Genomic DNA, 20,965 nt, shown 5'->3' on the forward strand with positions numbered 1-20,965 from the left:
CTAGGGGCTACTTGATGAGGGCTTTACTATAAAGGGGCAGTAGGAAACTTTTCAGGTGATGGAAATGTTCTATAGTTTCATTGTGGTGAACACAACTATATGTATTTGTCAAAATTCATGGAACTGTATACACTTACAAGAGTAAATTTTACTGCATGCAAATTATGGCTCAATGAATCTGCCATAAAAGAATAAACAGAAGGCTACTTGAAAAAATTCATTTGTATGTATGGTCTTCCTAAAAGTAAATATGAAAGAAACAATAAAGAACTTTCAAGCACAAAACATATTAGGATAAAATTTTGTTGGGATGGGAATATGAGGTAAAGGAGAGAAAAGAACGGTATAAACTTTCTAATTGTTAAAGAGAAGTTTTGTTCGTGTATTTTTAAATGTTTATTTATTTATTTTGACAGAGAGAGTTTGTGTGCAAGCAGAGGAGGGGCAGAGAGAGAGAGAGAGAGAGAGAGAGAGAGAGAGAGAGAGAATTCCAAACTGCTCCATGCAGTGAGGGCAGAGCCCAGAGTGGGGCTCAAACCCACAAACTATGAGATCATGACCTGACCTGAAATTAAGAGTCAAATGCTTAACAAGCTGAGCCACCCAGGCGTCCCTTGTTCATGTGTTTTTAAAGTGGATGCTAGTGAGTATCAAATTGTTATGATACATACAGTCCATTGGATATGTTTAATGATTAGTAACAGTTTTATTTTAAAAGGTTTATAGTTACATGTTTGATATTACACCTGATCAAACTTTTAATGAAATGTCTTATATGTCAACTTTAAAATATGCTAGAAGGTAATCCTTTTAGGAGGACATGATCAAAAAGTTTCCAGATCACACACACATTATTTAAACATTTTTAATGTTTATTATTTATTTTTGAAAGAGACAGAGAGCATGAGCAGGGGAGGGGCAGAGAGAGAGAGGGAGACACAGAATCTGAAGAAGGCTCCAGGCTCTGAGATGTCAGCACAGAGCCCGACGTGGGGCTTGAACCCACGAACTGTGAGATCATGACCCGAGCTGAAGTTGATCGCTTAACTGACCCACTCAGGCGCCCCAACACACACCCATTTTTGTCACATAAAAGCTTATGCGAAGTTTCTCAGTTAAGTCATGTATTTTAAGGTCATATACACAATGCAAAAATAAAGGTTATTTTTAGATGACTGCTATTTATGATCTTTGAAATTCTATTGGGCTATTAGATCACAGCATAAGTAAGGATGTTACCTGTGCAACATTGAGGAGTCAATAGAAACAATTGATAGGTATATGTCTTCTATTTCATAGGTGTTTGCTTATTGCTGCATAACAAGCCATCCTCAAACTTTGTGACTTGAAAGAATAATAATCATTTCTTTTGCACACAAATATGCCATTGGGTAGAACTGGGTAGGGATCAGAGGCAAGGTTCATCTTTGCTCCGTGCAGCATGAGCTGGACAGTTGACTGAAGGCTGGAGGATCTGCTTCCACACTGGCTCATTCAGTATGGCTGGGGCTGAAGGCCAGGGGCCTCAGGTCCTTTGCACATGGCAGAACTTTTCTCCAAACCTCTACACTATGAGATGACCACACTAGAGCATAGCTTCCAGTAGCATCAGGCTGTGCCCTAGGATGACTCCAGTACTGCATTAAAATGCCTGTCTGAGAAAACTCAAGGCTACCAGTGTTTATCATTTGTTCTAGCCAAAACCTGACGATAGGTCCCAGACCTCCCTTTTCTTATAGCATTTACCCAAAAGGGCTTACAATGGTGACTCCTTCTTCTGTCCCTTCCAGATGTGTATGTATCTGTTGCCATTTGAAGTGTCTTTCTCAATGATCTGAGAGCCATATAGGGCCTCTGTCTCCTAGTCTCTGTAGGGAAAAAAAGAATCCTAACTTCAGTAAATCGCCTGCTGGCAGCTACAGCTGGCCTGATCACATTTACACTCAACCAAACCTTTGTAATTTTTTGGTTCAGCTCCACTCTCTCCCATCTCTACTCCTTCATTCGTACTTTAAATCGTCCAGTCACTGCTGCATAGATTGGAACGGAGTTCAGCTCTTTACCTTACTGTCAATAGTGTCTGAATAAAATCTGTTTTACCCCTTTAACTAACACCTGGCTTTGTCTACCACTGATAATAGGCTTCTCCAAGTGACCTGGGCTTCTTCACAGTCTGGTGGCTGGGTTCAAAGTGTCAATGAAGACAGAAGGAAGTGATCCCATAGCAGACAGCAATGTGTTATTGGCTCCTCAAACATAAAAATGTTTTATACCATGGGGGCGCTTGGCTGGTTAGGCATCTGACTCTTGATTTCAGCTCAGGTCATGATCTCACTGTTTGTGAGATCGAGCCTGAAGTCGGGCTCTGCACTGACAGCGCAGGGCCTGCTTGGGACTCTCTCTCCCTCTCCCCTGCTCAACCTCTATTTCTCTCTCTGCTTCTCAAAATAAATAAATAGACATTTAAAATATGTTTTATACTATGCCCACTTATAAATCAAAAAGGACTGTTAATAAGTGATTCAAGTCTACTATGGGTATGAAAGAGAAAGCAAAATAAAAATAAAGGAATAAAGTTAAGCCATTTGGGTGACTGAGGATACTACAAATGCATCACTTACAGAAAACATAAATTTGCCCTTTGGGAAATAAAAGAATTACTGCTTTTTAAAAAATCCAAAAATTATTTGAAGGGCTCACATAAAATTAAAACACAGGAAAGAACAAGAAATTAGGAGCGATGCTGAAATTTGAACTTAGGCAGACCGGCCGCCCTTGCTTGCTATTACGCTTGCTATTACCCTTATTTTTGAGATAAGGACACCCAGATATTGAGTATTCATTTTGGAGACACCTTGAACACTAAATCGTCACGAGTCGATTTTTTTTCTCTTCAGTACGGTCCTGCTGATTGGCCCCAACATGGGGGCCTACTTAAAACGTCGCGAAGCCTGTTTTATTTTAGCCCAAGGAACACTACAGGAGTTTCTTTTTTAAATATGATTTTTGACCTCCGTGGGCTTCCGGCCCGAACTACATTTCCCAGCAGGCCGTGCTAAGAACTACGGATGCCTACTTGAGGTCTAGCTTTCCTGGTGGCGGCGCAGTCGCCGTGCGGACGGCCGACGGGCGGGCGCTTCGCGGTTTGAATGGCTGCGGGCCCGAGCCCTCAGCTCACCTGAGGACCGGCCGCCCAGGGGTGCGCTATGCCGTCGGGAGGCGACCAGTCGCCGCCGCCCCCGCCTCCTCCTCCGGCGGCGGCAGCCTCGGATGAGGAGGAGGAAGACGACGGCGAGGCGGAGGACGCCGCGCAGCCGGCCCGCTCGCCGGCCCCTCAAACCCTGCAGCGGTTCGAAGAGCTGTGCAGCCGCCTCAACATGGACGAGGCGGCGCGGGCCGAGGCCTGGGACAGCTACCGGAACATGAGCGAGAGCTACACGCTGGAGGTGCGCCGCGGGGAAGGAGGCGAGGGGCTTCCCGGGCCTAGTCGCCGCGCCCCGCCGCGGGAATGGGCCCCTCCCCTCCCCGGGTCGGGCGCCCGGCGGGGACCCTGGGGCCGGCCCCGGGTCTCCGGTCCCCAGCCTGGAGGGCGGCGGGGATCCTCCCTGCGCGCCTTAGTCCTGGGGACCTGGCTGACGGCAGGCTCCTAGCGGCCCAGAAAGTGAACCCCGTCTCGCAGCTGTTCCCTTTCGGGTTCCGAGTGGGGGCCATTTCTTGCCCTAAAGTGGCATCGCGAGGCCGAGGTCGTGCCGGGGTCACGATCGCAAAGATACAACCACCTTGTCGGCCGAATGAACAGGTGCAGTTGTTACGACCGTCAGGAGAAGGGGAGGGGACTTGGCTGTGCTCCCACGGAGATTAACCCGCGTTTAGCGCCGGGGCCGCTAGGCTTCTCTCTCAGTTCTTTTCCTGCTGTGCCCACTGCCTTTGTCCCGGCACTGCATCCGTGGAGTAAACGCCTTGTTAAGTTTCGGGCTGTGCTTGTGTGTCAGCTGTGTTCCTTTCCCTCGGGCAAATGAAACGGGCTTTCTGCCCCCCTGGATATAGACACACGCCCGCATTTGTCCCTAGGAAGCTGGCACTGCGACGACCTTGAGGACCTTTCGGTCACCCCAGACGTTGCCCAGGACCCCGTAGCCGCTGTGATTTCGGCTTGTTGTGTCCCTTTCTTCGGATGGGGCTTGCAGATGAGAAAAATGGCCATTCCAGCCAGTGAGGCTCAACCCTGTAGGCACCTCCCCTTTATGGACCAATGGGAAGTGACGCGGAAGTCGGGATTGTTTATCAGCTGTTTGCTTGTGTGTGGCGTTGAACTGGAGGCCATATGATTTTCTTAAGCTGTTTTACGGTTTGTGGAAAGAGTAGGGCAGATAGGCTCAAACTGGGAAGGCCTAACCAAAGTATCTTTAATTATAATAGTAGGGTGTTTCTGAGTACATGTGACTCACTGAGGTTACTTTGTATTCTTGCCTTAACAGGATTGTATTTCAGTTCTTCCCCCGTAGTTATATGTGCAGGGGCGTGGGGGACAGGCCTAGTAATCTAGTGTCCATAGAACTTGACAGACCTAGGTGACATTGGACAATTTACCTAACCACTCCAGCGCTCGATTTTGTGATACGTGAATTTGAGATTCTTTGTACCTGCGTCGCAGAGTTGTCTTGAAGGTTTAATAAGGGAATGTGGAGTTTCTGTTGTGGACAGTGCTTGTGCTCCGGAGTTTGCAGAGCTCTTTCCTATAGGTAGGTGATGTGGCCGCACAGGCCACGTTCCTATTTATTTTTCAGTGGTTCTGTGGTCAGTGGTTCCTGTGGTTCTTTGGTTATGGGCAGAAGTGCTTCCAAATAAGCTTTTATTTTATCCTCACGGTAATCTTTTAAGTTACATAGAACAAGTACTATCACCATTCAGTTGAGGTGTCTCAACCCATGGGATTAAGTTGTATGAAGTCCAGTGTTAGGTAAGCAAGCGGCTAATAATGGTTAGTAAATTGTTTTTGAAAACACGTTTGATTAGCTCAGTTTACCCAGTAAGTGAATGAATATTTATTTATCAATTTTTTTTCCGCCTCTTTTTGGCCAGATACTGTTGTAGATGGTGGGGACAGAGCAGTGAGCAAAACTTAAAAACCCCCACCCTCATGGAGCTTGTGGTCAGGGATGATGTGAAATAATGGAGGATGTCAGGCTTATGGAAAATAAAGCTCATATGATATTTAATACAGAGTATCGGTTATAGAATTTTATCTGCTGATTTCTTGGTTTTTTATGCTTTCATTCTCACAGCCCTCAGATAAGGAAGTTGAGGCTCTCTGTTCATTTGTCCCACATGGGGACCCCCAAAGCACATGTCCTGAGAGAGTGAGGCAGGTGGAATCTTTATTGCCTTTTATGATCTTACAAGTTACCTAGCATCATCTGCACCTCGGTTGAGATAGTTCAAAATGAGGGCATAGAACACAGATTCCTGTCTCCCAGTGTGAAAATGTCAGTGTCACAGTATGAGAACACTCAGGATGGAGCTGTCATTGAAAACACAGCTTCCCACAGACATAAAAAATTAAACTTTGTTTAATCATAAAAGTTTTTTCATATTGAAATGTATATATAGCTCATCAGGTAAAAATCAATATTCCTTTATTTTACAGGGGAATGATCTTCACTGGTTAGCATGTGCCTTATATGTGGCTTGCAGAAAATCTGTGCCGACTGTAAGCAAAGGGACTGTTGAAGGAAACTATGTATCTTTAACTAGAATCCTGCGTTGTTCCGAACAGAGGTAACTATGTCAGAGTTGGAAAAGTAGAGTGTGACAAATGTAAAAGGTCAAAAATCATAGTGATAGAATTCTCTGTTTATCATTTCCAGGGCATTTTTGTACCTATAGAGTGCTGAATTTAGAGACTAGGTCATGGCTTTCCTTTACCGCATCTAAGTTGGTAGCCATTATATTTTACTTCTTTTGTGAAAAGTATTGAAATTTTAATGTATTAAAACTTGTATGGGAGCACCTGGGTGGCTCGCTCAGCCGAGCGTCCAACTCTTGATTTCAGCTCAGGTCATGATCTCACAGTTCATGAGTTTGAGCCCCACATCGGGCTCTGTGCTGGCCTGCTTGGCCTGTGTGGTGCCTGCTTGGGATTCTTGCTCTCTTTCCCTCTCTCTCTGCCCCTTCCCTGCTCACTCTCTCTAAAATAAATAAATAAACTAAAAAAAAAAAAAAGACTTGTTTGTATGAAGAGTAGTATTGAAGGTTAGGACTTATTATTATGTGATATTGGAGGAATTCTAAATAAGGATATTAGAGAAACTTTAGGAAATACTCTAAATTGTAAAGGTAAATAAAATATGGTATTAAACTTAGAACTACGTGCCCAGGATTTGTATCTTTATATATAAATATATGGAATGTATAAATACTTCTCCATTTGCTGCTTGGGAGGATATGCAACACTATTACAATCAGTTTCTGAAAGGGTCAAATAATGTTTTTTTTTTTTTTTTTTTTTAATTTTTTTTTTCAACGTTTATTTATTTTTGGGACAGAGAGAGACAGAGCATGAACGGGCAAGGGGCAGAGAGAGAGGGAGACACAGAATCGGAAACAGGCTCCAGGCTCCGAGCCATCAGCCCAGAGCCTGACGCGGGGCTCGAACTCACGGACCGCGAGATCGTGACCTGGCTGAAGTCGGACGCTTAACCGACTGCGCCACCCAGGCGCCCCTCAAATAATGTTTTAAAGAAGAGGCAGAAATTGCTTTTTCTATCTGTTGTGTAATTGAGTTGATTATATTTATTTGTGCCTTTTGGGTGAATTTTCTCTTATGGCTTATTAAAGATTGGTGGGGAAAAGGATATTTGGCAGTTTGTAGGGGGAATACCACTGTCAAAATTTATGTACCTAACGGTTTAAAAAATCACTTACTATTAAAATAATTAACAAGAAATGTAATATTCTATTAACCTTGAACTCCATCCTGAGTTATATTTAGGCCTAAGGACAAGAGGCAGTGCATAAAGAGTTGAACACCTGGTCTGCAAACCTGCAGAAGTGGACTTAAATAAGGTGCAAAAGTAGAATCATTACGGAAAAGCAAAGTGGAGACAGAGTAATCCAGTTAAGTGACAGACAAGGAACTTTAGAAGCAAAGGTCAAATTATGGAATCATCATAAACCATAGTAAATTGAATTCATCCAACATTTTAATGCAAGTAAGCTAGTTCTAGGCTTCAGTTGTGTTTCCATTTCAAAAACTCAGTTTCTATCTTTAAATTTTACCTCTGGGCTCAGATTATTTACTTTTTTGCCATAATGGACTAAAACGGATTAAAAACGAAGAGTATGTTGGGAGAAGATATTTACAATGTGTATAAATAACAAAAGATCAGTGTCCAGAAGTATATAGAGAATGGCTAACAAATGGTTGCATGATTGACAACTAAATGGGTCCTAAAAAATGGGTAAAGAATATTATTTCACAAAGCTCAAAACTCACATGGCTAATAGATGTATGTAAAGAAGTTCAGTCTCACTGGTAATAAGGAAGTTCAAAGTAAAAACAAGGTAACTGTCATTCTCATCAGATTGGGGAAGTTTGAAGGCTGATAAAATCCGCTCTAGTCACTATGTAGGGAAACAGGAAGTCTGTATTGCTGGTGTGCATTGGTGAGAGTATAAATTGGCACGGCCACTCAAGTGGCAAATTTGGCAGTCTTTAGTAAAGTTGGAGATGCACCTTCTCTGACTCGGCAATTCTTCATCTTGGCCTAGTTCGTAAAGAAGCTCTTACATACAGGTGCAAGAATGTGTTCATTACAGCCTTTTCGTGTTATAATGTAAAATTGGAAACCTCAATTTGCACTGGTTGGGGAACGAATGCAAAAAATCATGGTAGTTCATATGCAGGAATATTTTTAACATTAAAATTAATGAATTAGATCTGTACATATTAATGTTAATCTCAGAAACATTGAATGAAAAAGCATGTTGCTGAATGCTACTTACAGTGTGATACTTTAATATAAAATCTTAAAACCACACGTAAAGATGATACTACTTACTGTTTATGGATACATATAGATCCATATATGTGTAGATACAAATGTATAGATACATATAGATTCGTATATGTATAGATTCATATAGATGCCATATAGTAAGGGTATTAAGTAGTAAGTATATAAAAGCAAGGATGGGAAGGATTCGGACTCACTTGAGAATGGTGGTCATCTTTGGGGAAGAAGAGGGGGCCATGGGTTTGGGGAGGAGTACAAATGAGAATTTGGCTGTTTCTGTTTTACCTGAAGCAAACACGGCAAAATTTATTCAATATGTTAATGTTTGTTAAATCTGGCAGTGGGATACATAAGTCTTGGTTACATTACTCTGGCTGATTGTTTTATATTTTTATATATTTCATAATTTAAAAAGTCAGGTCATCTCAGAAAAAAGGTAGATTAGGAAAATCAGAGAAATTCACCAATCTGTAAGACAGGAAGCTAGTCAGAGGCATGAGTTGTGATTTTATATCACTGTCTAAAAGTAATTTAACAAGTTCATTTGATTTAATTATATTTGTGTTCTCTCCCTTTGTGTTAATTTTGAAAATGTCTCATTGTTTATTTTTAATATCAGCTTACTTGAATTTTTTCACAAGATGAAGAAGTGGGAAGACATGGCAAACCTACCCCCACATTTCAGAGAACGTACTGAGAGACTAGAAAGAAACTTCACTGTGTCAGCGGTAATTTTTAAGAAATATGAACCCATTTTTCAGGACATTTTTAAATATCCTCAAGAGGAGCAGCCTCGTCAACAGAGAGGAAGAAAACAGCGGTATATACATATTTTAAAAATTTTTAGTGTTTTATTCATTTTCTGAGAGAGAGAGAACAGGGGAGGGGCAGAGAGAGAGGGAGACACAGAATCCGAAGCAGGCTCCGCGGCCCGGAGCCTGATGGGGGCTCAAACTCATGAACCATGAGATCATGACCTGAGCTGTAGTCAGACGTTTAACTGACTGAGCCACCCAGGCGCCCCGCAGTATTTTTTTTTTATATTTGTTAGTCAGGACTACACATTTTTAAAATCTGTGCTGCAGTTTTGATCCCTCGGTTTGTGTCGCTTAGCTTATTTTGCTAGTCTTAAAAAAACAAATGTGATTTCATAAGTAATCTTTCCGATGGCTCTCTTTTAACGATAATTTCTTGCTTTTCATTGTATGTTAGCCATAAAGAATTTGGCTTCCTTCATATTGCAAAGTGTATGGGATTATTGTTTCTGTAAACTTTCCCTTTTTATTTAAGCAACCCAAATGCAAAAGTCAGAACTTAGTATTTTCACCAGTTAGCCACCTGGGTATCGAATTTGACTCCTTAATTTTCTGTTATTGGCTATGTTGACTGTTACTATTATTTTCTGTATATTATAATATCAACTATTTCTCTTATTTGTATTTTGTGTCCGACTTAGAAATCGATAATCCCCTCTGAGCTGGCTTCTGTATGTATTTTGATGTTTATAACTGATCAAGAGTAGACAAACTGGATGGAGGGAGAATAAGGGGACAGAAACTATTATGAATTTGTGCTTTCTGATCATGTCTTCAAAATCTGTAACCTGACTCTGGCTCAGTGTTTTCCATCTTTCCTGATAGATAAAGGCAGTCATGGGGTACACATTCTCTACCTTTATCATGAACACTTTTTCAAAAAGTAGAAATGGAAATTGTTCTTAAGATAGAACTAGAAAAATGTTGACAAGAAAAGCGGGGGGAAAAGAGTTACTACAATTGAACGAATAATGGGTGCTTCTCTTTCAATATAAACATTTTTCCCAAATTGTGAAGGGTGTTTATAGTAGGTGAGCAGCTTTTAAAAATCAAACAAACTATGTATTTTCTTGGATAGTTGACCCCACTGTTATGGAAGCAGCTGGTCCAGTTTGCTTGTAATTTGGGGGGAGTTGACTATGTACAATTAAATAAAGTTTGGATAGATGCTTTGTTGTAAGTCTGAGCGAGGCTGATGTGATCATTCACAGGAAGATATAGAATATCTTCTTTTTTTGGAGTGTTGTAGGAAATGATTTTAGGTTGTGCTTGCTTTGATATTTATTAGGGTATGTATATTACCTAATTCTGGTTAAGAAAATTGTAAGATAATTTTAATTTTAAAAGCTTAAAATATACTGTATACCTTTATAATAGTAATAATCATGTATACCATTTACTGAGCATTGTTATGGAGCAGGAACTGTCCAAGATTTAAACCTGTATAACTTGAATGAATCCCTATGACAACTATATAAGATTGATGCTGTTGTTACAGGCGGGGGAACATAACCCCTTGAGAGGTTAAGTAATTTGGTCACAGTCACATAGTAAGTGTGGAGCTATTATTGACACTGGTAGTCTGCTTGCAGAACCCATGTCCCTTACCACTTCTCTGTAGTGTACCCCACACATACCAGTCTCTGAAAGTTTGTCACTGGGTATTTATTGAGAACTTACTGTGTGAAGTATGTTGTTAGGTATTTTATATAGGACACAAATATTGAAAAAAAAAAAAAAAGCCCATAGCCTCTGTCTTTTGAGAGCTTACGGTATAGTTGTGGAGAGGAGGCATGTATAAATGCAAAAGATAACAAAAATATACAACTTCTGAGGCAAAATTAAACCACTGGGCATGAGCCAGTCAGGTACAGTTCCATGAAGTAAGGAACGATGGGTAGGATTTTGATGGGTGAATTTGGAGGTGTAGATAGAGCCTTCTTTGTACAGGATGTGTACATGAAAATAGCAAAGAGGCGATTGGCTGAGTAGGTTCAGTAGGTCAAGTTCTAGGGTTCTCAAGTCATAGATTCACTGTTGAGAGTGGCTTGAGTTCTAAGCTAAAAAGCTTGACTTTAAAATAATTAAATAAATTAATTTTAAAAAGAGGCATGTCTGGGAGGCACGTTGGTTGAGTGTCTGACTCTTGACTTCGGCTCAGGTCGTGATCTCAGGGTTGGGGAGATGGAACCCCCATCGGGCTCTGTGCTGAGTGTGGAGCCTGCTTGGGATTCTCTCTCTTTCCTTCTGCCCCTTTCCCCAACTCTCGCACTCTCTCTCTCTCTCTCTAAAATTAAGAAAAAAACGTTTTTAAAAAAAGTTTGACTTTTATCTTGGTAGGCATCAAAACTGGATAGTTATCATGTGCCTAGGGTAGGGAGGTCACTTCTAAAAGCAGGGCACTGACATTTAATCCTTGCCACGGACTGGTGAATTAAGTACAAACTCTACCCAGGAGACTAATTGTTCAGCAGATAAAGAGACTGGGGCACATGGGGGGCAAGTGTGTGTAGCTAAGGACGGTGGGGGAACTAAACCCTAGTCTCCCGATCTTCCCTTCAGAGCTCCTTGTTGGGATGTGGAGACAACAGATGTCTTATCTGAATATTGGCAGAGGTTTTGGTAGAAAAGCCAAGGGCGTAAAACAGGTCTGAAACTCCCTTTAGCAGACAACTTGGCAAAGTATAATGGATAGTCTTAACGATAAAGAATAAGGAATTATAGCAAACCCAGAATTTACCTTAAGTAGTCCTTTTGTGACTTGATACAATCTGGAATATCTTTGGGGAGGGAGGGTTTACAGTTCCTTAGCTATGATGAAGGGAAAAAAATAGAGAAATACCTGATTGCATACATGGGTCCAAAAGCAGCATGAGCCTTGCTGGTGTCATCAAAACATCTATGGTCACTCATTTTCTACCTTACCTGTCTTGACGTTGAAAGCCTTTTATAGTTCTTCAGAATTTTCTTCTTTCTGAGGTGAACTCTTTCCCTGGCTTTGTCCTTGCCAGTGTTTGGTTGGAGCAGAACTTCTTGTACATTTTCCACGTGAAATGAATCTGCTGTCACTCCCTTCAACTGTGGGTTTTGTTTCTCACCTGATTTATAGTCATTTGTGATGTCTTTTTCAAATTCTTCTGTTATCTCATGACTTTCTTTCTCCCCTGAAGGCGACAGCCCTGTACCGTGTCCGAAGTTTTCCATTTTTGTTGGGTGCTTTTTATATATGCAAAAGGTAAGACAGAGCAATATTTATCTAGATGTTAGCTTATGTAAATGTCCAGGTACTACTTTTGTCAATCTGTATTGTGTATCAGGAAAAGATTCTCAACAGAGAACTTTCTCAATGACTTTAATCTCAGATTCATTTTTAAGTATTGCCGTTTTGTAAGTCTTTTGAATGTCTGTAATGTCCAAATCTTATATTAAATGGAAAATCCTTTTATTTTGTTCTTCCATAACATCTTTTCCATCCAGAGCTATTCTTCTGAATTATGGACCAAAAACACATTAGTGGTTTGTATTGGTGTCTTGAGCTGTATTTTTCGTGAGCCGTGTCTTATTTTGTTGAGGGTGACTGCTCATCCTCAGTGTAGTTCAGATGACTTTTTGCATCTTGTTCAGATAAATACATTTGCTCAAATGCCTTTGGATACAATTTATTTCCTCTCCCTTCTCATCTCCCTTAACTTACCTAAGGTCTGTATTCAGGGAAATATGTTACTATTTTTTTTGTATCCTGTCTATATTTCTATGTAGAAATGATTCTTAGTAATCTAAAGAAGAAGAAAAAATACATTAATTACATAAACTATGTAGAATGCCTTTGCTATTAAGAAAGCCCAATAAAATGCAAAGTTATCATCAAAGAGTCCTAGAGCTGGAAGGAATTTCATAAATGTAAGAGATTTTCATTATTAGATCAAGTAGCCCAAATTATTTACTTTTAAGATTAGGTAACTGAGGCCCCAAAATTAGCTGCTAGAAACAGAGCTAGGATTTGAACCCAGATCTGGCTCTTGGTTTCATGCCAGATGTGAAGGCCCTTTAGCAAGGAGGTATCACTCCATTGGTCTCTGGGTTTGGTGTGTCGGATTATAGCTGGTTCTTTCTAGCTATTTAGGTGAGAACTCATCCTTCCTCCCTGAGCTGTGTGGTTGATTGAAAAGAAAAGTCTTTCTTCTGCCAAAAATAAACTGTTAGTTATTTTGCTGCCCATCACACTGGCGTGTTTCTTTAGTGGAGATGAAGGTAATATCAATGGCACAAAATGGAGGTGTAGGAGCATATAAACGGCTCTCATAGTAGCCAGTAACCCCTGCTGCCGCTTTTAGCTTGCTGTGGCTGGTATTATTTATGACACTAATCTTGTCATTGGATTGTGGGCAAGGGTGCCTGACTTCTGGGCTTTTATCTGTTCTTATGCTTTTTATGGTGTATATGTATCTGGGAATGAATGTGTTTGATACTGTAGAAATTATTTAAAAATTTTATTGTCCTTATTTACATTTTGGTCTCTCTTGATCAACTGGGTGGCATATTTTTTGTCTCTGCAGTTAACTCGGTGTTGGAGTTGTATTATTAATTCAGTCTGTAATTATTTAATCTGAAGAGTCTTTGTTTCCTGACAGTCCAGCACCGTGATCTTTTATGATTCAGTAAAATCTTTTCTGATAGAGTTGTTTCATTAGTTTTATTCAGTTCTTGATTTAGTTATTTGGGGAGAGTTGTTTTGTACTCTTTTATAGCCACCTTTCTCATGACTTCCTCTGCAGCATACGGGCATCCCAGATTATGTTGTTCCTGATAGATAAGCCATTTTTTTTGCCTGTTATCTTTGTTGACTTCCTATGGCAAGTACACCCTCGTGGCAAGTTTGGGCTTGTCATCCTGAAGGGCTTTGTGGCCCCAAGACCAATTTGGTGCCACTTCCTGTTTTACAATCTCCAGTCTCTTCATTCCTGATAAACCAGCCGATTTTGGAGTTTCAACAAGTTATCTTTGTTGCTGGAAAGATAACCTACCTCACAAAGTGAGATTTCTTTCTAAAGTCAGGATTTGAAACTCGAAGTCTGTCACGTTGGGACAGTCCTGGAGTTTAAATTAGATTCTGACCTGTGGGGCATTTTTTGTTAGAAGTTACTGTGCTGCTCTTTTTTTCCTTTATGGCAAGTACACACCAGTGACAAGTTGAGGCTTGTCAGTGTGATGGGCTTTGTAGCTTGAAGCCGCAGGTGCCACTTCCTGTTTTGCACTTGAGAAACCGTCTGCTTTAATATTAAACATCTTTATAGTGGAGCCAGGCAGGTTAGTTTGGTTCCATCAGTGCAGAACTTAACCACCTAAAAGCATTTTTTCTCTTTAACTCATTTAAATTGATTTGTGGAATCATCTGTACGAAAAGAGAATTATCCTGCTATGCAGAGGTAAGTGGTAACTTTCTTTGGAGGAAAGGAGAAAAAGGGGGGGGGAAGCCTGAAACAAAGCAGTATGAGAGAGAGAGAGAGAGAGAGAGAGAGAGAGAGAGCGCGCGTGCACGTGTGTGTTTGCATGCATTTGGGTAGGCATTAAGTGCGAACATGTTTAGAAATAATTCCTCAGATGTATGTTAGCTGTTTAAATTGAATTCATGTGATATAAAATCACTAGGAAGACTTTACATGCTGTGTTTCATGAGAAAAGAGATATGCTCAAAGTTATTTAAAAAATCTAGAAATATTTCTTAATTTCCAAGAATAGAGCTGTTCAACTGCCTATAAAAACTGATTTCAGTGTTAGACTTAAACTGGCATTGCAGAAATGACATGTTTCTCTAGGTTTGAGCCTGGGTTTCTTTTTTCTTTGTTTACTAAGCATCAACATTATTCCCAGGATATTGGCTCTAGACTTAAATATCTTTCATTGTGGTCCTGTTGTTAATTTGTATGAGTTTATATTTATTATTAGAAAATATTTCAAATGTTACCGTTAGCAACCTGATTATATGTTCTGGTCTTTTTAAACTATATACATGAAAAAATCATTGTTCAGCTATTCCTAAGTATATCTACTAATCTTTTTTTTTTTTTTTTAATAAATTTCCCTTTTAGAACTGCTTTTTATACATCCTAAAGATGTTGGACCGTTGTGTTTTCATTTTCATTTGTCTCCATGTATTGTGATTTTTTTATTTTTTTGGTTTTTAATTAATTAAATTTTAACTAATAGTTTAATAGTTTAATTAGTTAAATTTTAATTTCAATATAGTTACCATGCTGTTAATATTAGTTTTGGGTATGTAATATCTACTAATTTTCTTTTTTGTATTTAATTTATTTTTTAATTCATCTACTAATTTTCTTAACAGAAAAATATTTTCACACGAAAGAATTTGCTGCAGTTTGAGATAATTTATGAAGTTGTTTAGAATTTTCAAAGAAAAAAAACTGATAAAATTTTAGTCAGCTACTGGGGAGTTAATGCTTATTTAATGAATATTGATTGAGTGAATGAATGCCATTTTTTGTAAAGTTTTGGTTTTAATTACACTCTCAGAAATTTATTAGACTTTAAGAGTAATATTTCAAAATGTAAATTTGCCAGAACACTTTATGTAGCTTTTGAGTCATGTTTGGTACACTGTTTGTGTAATGTCATTTTAATTAAAAAGAGAAATTATGTCTAAAATATTGTAACATGGATGCAGATTTACTTGATAACTGTTTGTATTCCTGTAGGTAATTTCCCCATGATTAGTGATGATTTGGTCAATTCTTACCATCTTCTGCTGTGTGCTTTGGACTTGGTTTATGGAAATGCGCTTCAATGTTCCAACCGTAAAGAACTTGTAAACCCTAATTTTAAAGGTAAGTTTGTAAATCAAAGATTATTGGACAACTCACATTTCTACCTTATGTTTATTCTTGGGAGCTGTACACATGCCACAGGTTTCCTAGCATCAGAGAGCGTTAAGTGCTTTGAAAAGCTCCATCGTCATAATCCAGAATACTTGTAATTACTTAAACCCAGGAGTTGAGCTCTCTGTAAAAATATTTATGGAAAGTGCAATCTCAGATATTACAAAGTGTGAAGTCTTACATGACAACTGTAGAAGTTTCTGAAACAACAAGAAGGAATTTAAAAACCTATAGTAGCAAAGTCGCATTAAACTGATGTTGTTTTCTGCATTGCCGAGCTTTGTGCCTGACACACAGTAGGAGCTCAAAATGGATTTATTGAAATAATCTTCATTCAGATTTTTTCCTACAGAAGAGGAGTAGTTATGGTTGTAAATAAGTAAAATGAATTTTTAGCTCTTAAACTAAAAGATGGATAGAAATGATTATTTTGGCAATGCATTTAAGCAGGCTTTAAGGCCATGTTATTTCTATGAATGATACACAGTAAGAGACCAAATTATAACTCACAGACAATATTATATATATTAAACAGTATTTATAGAGGTAGTATATAAACTGTTGACATTTGAATAATACCATGGTAGGATTCTGAGTGATTTTCAGTTTTGGGGTGGTTATCATTAAAATTTTAGCTTGTCTGACTCTGAAGTTTTTTTTTTTTAATGTTTATTTATTTTGAGAGAGAGCGTAAGCACACGTTTACACGTAAGCGGGGTGGGGGTGGGGAAGTGCAGAGAGAGAGGTAGAGAGAGAATCCCAAGCAGGCTCCTCACTGTCAGCACAGAACCTGACACTGGGCTTGATCCCACAAACCGTGAGATTGTGACTCGAGCCAAGATCAAGAGTCAGAAGCTCAACTGACTGAGCCACCCAGGTGCCCCTCAAGGTAGATTTTTAAAGTTACTGAGGTTACTTAGTTGTTCCTGCTTCAGTACATTTAATGTTCTTCGTATTCTCTCCTTTCCTTCCTAACTCCCTTTATATTTCTATGTAGTAGCTGCTTTTCATTTTTCTTCTCTTATTTATCCATTTTGTTTGATTTTAGTTTATTTATTTACTTTTGAGGGAGAGACAGAGAGACAGAGAGAGAAAGAGAAAATCCCCAAGTGGGCTCCGTGCTGTCAGTGCAGAGCCTAGCATAGGACTCGAACCCACGAACTGTGAGGTCATGACCTGAAGCTGAAATCAAGAGTAGGACGCTTAACCAACTGAGCCACCCAGGCCCCCCTTATTTATTTATTCTTATACTGAGTCTTGGGTAAGAATACGCTGTAAATCAATATGTTACCTACATCCAGTATGATGAAATGAAAATATATAAACAGTATATACTTTGAATAGCAATTTTTTTCAAAGTTGTATTTTTTATTTGAATGTCAGACTTATTTGCAAAGTTTTATTTTTTTATGTTCTTTAGATCTTATTGCAATATACTAAAATTGTTATCTCAGCTTTTTTTTCTTTATTTCCAGATAAATGATTAACTGAAATCTTTTGAGTAGTGATGTACTTTATCTGTATTTGCTGTATATTTATTTTTATTTAAGTACAATTAACATACAGTGTCATATTAGTTTCAAGTGTGCAACATAGTGAGTCAACAACTCTGTACATTACTCAGCGCTCACCACAGTAAGTGTAGTCACCATCTGTCGCCATGCAGTGTTCTGACAATATTATTAACTATATTCCTTATGTTGTACTTTTCATCTCCATGCCTTATGTATTTTATTTTATTTTAATTTACTTATTTATGTTAGCTACTTGGTCGATAAGTTTATTATTGTCTTTGTCTGAAAAATCTTCATAAAAATTGTGGTTTGATTTAGCTCTCAGTGGCCCACTCCTGAACTCTAAAGAAGCTTGCCTTCTTCTGAGCTGCCCAATCTTTCTTCTGGGCAAGAAACATTTTGGGATAGTTCCACCTCTTTTTAACTTCTTTCTTAGGCTTCTTCTTCTAGACTGGATTCTCTCCTAGAGCAGTGTGAGCTTTACACATCTCCTCCACCTGTCTGGAGTTATTTTGTTCCTTTTTTTTTTTTTTTTTTAATTTAAAAAAATTTTTATTTACTTTTGAGAGAGAAGAAGAGAGACAGAGGTGCGAACAGGGTAGGGGCAGAGAGAAAGGGAGACACAGAATCCGAAGTGGGCTCCAGGCTCCAAGCTGTCAGAGCAGAGCCTGACGTGGGGCTTGAACTCATGGGCTGCGAGATCATGACCTGAGCCGAAGTTGGACACTTAACCAGCTGAGCCACCCAGGTGCCCCCTGGAGATACTTTGTTCTCTATGTATTAAGAGAATTGTTTCTTGTAAGCGTCATCTTCTTCCATTAGGTAACGCATACAATCTGCAACTTTTTGACCCATGATGTACTGCCCGTGTCCTTCTGCACTCAATTACTCGCTTTCCAAATCATAACCAGGGAATCATTTGGTACCATTAGGGACAGAGAAGGCACCATCTACAGCTCTCTTGAGGGCCCCTAAAACTTTATTTTGAGGAGTGGTTGCATCCAAATAGTAGGTGAAGGTACCGGGTTGACCCTCAGTGCTTTCCACAGTATTCATCCCCTGTCACCTCCACTTGGCCTTCTTAGATCTTGTCCAGGCCTGCTGCAGTACACTGCAGCATAATTTGTCACGCCAGCCATCACATCTCTCTTTGGGAGTTCATAAGCATGCGCTGCACAAACCGTCGCATTTCCTTCTGTACGGGCATTAGCAGTCTGACAGATGATCTCTCTGGTCTCTCTGTGGACTATCATCCTGTATTTAGATGTGTTCTACTTATTTTTATCCTGAATTACAAGCGTTCCCAAGCATAGTAATTAGTTTTGCCCTCTTGTCTTCTTCTAAATTTCACTTGGTATCTCTTGATGCAAGCCTTATTCTTGACAACCTTAACAAACCCCATCCTGTAGAACAGAGACTGGCGTCCATGGCTCACCACAGACAAGCAGGCCCAGAAATACTCCACTGGGGGGGGGGGGGGTGGCAACTTACTATTTTATAACTGGAAGTTTGTACCTCTTAATCCCTTTTATCCATATTGCCCATTCCCCCATCCACCTCTCCCCTGGCAACCACCAGTTTGTTTTCCATACTTAAGAGTCTGTTTTTTTTTCATTTGCTTTTTAAATTTCACATGTAAGTGAAATCATATGGTATCTATCAACTGTTTGACTTACTTCACCTGGCATAATACCATCTAAGTCCATCCATGTTGTTGTAAATGGCAAGATTTAATTTTTTTTTTTATGGCTGAATAGTATTCCTGTGTGTGTGTGTGTGTGTGTGTGAGAGAGAGAGAGAGAGAGAGAGAGAGAGAGAGAGAGAGAGAGAAAGAAAGGGAATATGAGAAAATGAGAGAGAGATCTATTCATATATTGATGGACACTTGGGTTGCTTCCATATCTTGGCTATCGTAAATAATGCTGCAGTAAACATGGTGGTGTGTAGTTGTTTCCAAATCAGTGTTTTCATTTTCTTTGGGTAAATACCCAGTGGAATTATGGGATCATATGGTATTTCTGTTGTAAATTTTTGGAGGAAATGCCACACTTTTCCAAAGTGGTTGCACCAATTTACCATCCCACCAATAGTGTATGAGGATTCCCTTTTCTCCACATCCTCCCTAATGCTTGTTATTTCTTGTCTTTTTGATTGATAATGGCCATTCTGACTGGTATGAGGTCATATCTCATGGTTTTGATTTGCATTTCCCTGGTGATTAGTGATGTTGAGCTTCTTTTCATGTGTCTGTTGGACGTCTAGATGTCTTCTTTGGGAAATGTCTATTAAGGTCCTCTGCTCATTTTTTTATTGAACTGCTTGGATTTTTTTGGTGTTGTGTTGTATAAATTCTTTATATATTTTGAATATTAGCCCCTTATTGGATAAATCATTTGCATATATCTTCTCCCATTCATTAGGTTGCCTTTTTGTTTTGTTGATGGTTTCCTTTGCTGTGCAAAAGCTTTTTATTTTGGTATAATCCCAGTAGTTGATTTTGTTTTTGTCTCCCTTGCCTGAGGAGACATAGCCATAAATATGTTGCTATTGAATGATAGCAACATTCAATATTGAATGATATTGAAGAGGATGATATTGAAGAGATTACTGGCTATGTTTTCTTTTGTCTTTGCTATCTTAGAGGTATATTTAGAGTCAAATTATGCCCCTCTACACTCTTTCCTATGTGCTTATACACTAACTCATAGGCTGATTAGATTATTTGTATTTTGGTTTATTACAGTTTGATTTATTGAATGCTACCTGATCTCTCTGTTCTGTGATTCTGTTCATTATAGGCCTGTCAGAGGATTTTCATGCTAAGGATTCTAAACCTTCCTCGGACCCACCTTGTGTCATTGAGAAACTCTGTTCCTTACATGATGGCCTCGTTTTGGAAGCAAAGGGAATAAAGGAACATTTCTGGAAACCCTATATTAGGAAACTTTATGAAAAAAAGGTTTGTAAGTAGTAAAGAAGTAATGTGAAAATATTTTCTGTGGAAAGATTTATTTTAGTATGATGACTTAAGGATCTTTTCTTTCATCATAGCTTCTTAAGGGAAAAGAAGAAAATCTTACAGGGTTTTTAGAACCTGGGAACTTTGCAGAGAGTTTGTGAGTATTTGTATTATCACCCATTTTAATATTTTGTAACTATGTACTTAGGAAACCTCAGCGTTTAGTGTCTTTATTGTTTGTACCCTGGAAACTTAGAATATATTTTGTGGGAGAACATCAGAAAGCAATCAAAAGTTGTGTCAACTGTTACTGTAAGCACACAGGTTAAAATTTATTGGAAATTGTATGGCTGTTCTTTAAAGTTTTAATAATTAAGCTTTTGGATCATAATTTTTGAGATAAAAGAAGTTCTTTGGCAACTGTATGGGTTCAAATGATGATGTAGAAGTAGCGAGGTCTTCAAAGGTGCCTAGAGCAACTGGGAAAGATAATTAAGCATCTCACCAGAAACTGCACCTCCCAGGTAGATCGGTACAGGGTTCCTCCCCTCCAATCCCCGCCAAAATACCGTCAGCAAGATACACTCGCTGTATGACGGGTGAGCCTAGTGTAGCAAGCTTGCATTTTATACAGCTCAGATGTACGTAACCGTGATCTGAAATTTAACTTTCACAAAATTATTAGAACTTGGAGTTAATGAAAAAATGACCTAATTAGGTGGCTTAAAATACTAACAGAAACGGCAGTCCTGTGAGTGTACATTTT

At 39.2% G+C, this 20,965-nt stretch overlaps 1 protein-coding gene and 1 pseudogene across 1 annotated transcript in view; one reads left to right on the forward strand and one right to left on the reverse strand.

Annotated features, from left to right (window-relative positions):
- The first annotated feature begins 3,103 nt into the window (after positions 1-3,103).
- The window catches only part of RBL2 (RB transcriptional corepressor like 2), a 56,533-nt gene continuing 38,671 nt past the window's right edge, over positions 3,104-20,965 (forward strand). The window contains exons 1-7 of the mRNA XM_040498023.1: positions 3,104-3,446; positions 5,648-5,778; positions 8,635-8,835; positions 12,001-12,065; positions 15,547-15,675; positions 20,039-20,199; positions 20,292-20,356. Of these exons, the coding sequence (XP_040353957.1) occupies positions 3,207-3,446; positions 5,648-5,778; positions 8,635-8,835; positions 12,001-12,065; positions 15,547-15,675; positions 20,039-20,199; positions 20,292-20,356 (992 nt within the window). The 5' untranslated portion in view covers positions 3,104-3,206. The remainder of the gene's footprint in view (positions 3,447-5,647; positions 5,779-8,634; positions 8,836-12,000; positions 12,066-15,546; positions 15,676-20,038; positions 20,200-20,291; positions 20,357-20,965) is intronic.
- Positions 17,261-18,715, reverse strand: LOC121045296 (60S ribosomal protein L5-like; annotated as a pseudogene).

Source organism: Herpailurus yagouaroundi, unplaced genomic scaffold (assembly GCF_014898765.1).
Source record: "Herpailurus yagouaroundi ecotype Mexico unplaced genomic scaffold, PumYag 190, whole genome shotgun sequence".
Lineage (NCBI taxonomy): Eukaryota > Metazoa > Chordata > Mammalia > Carnivora > Felidae > Herpailurus > Herpailurus yagouaroundi.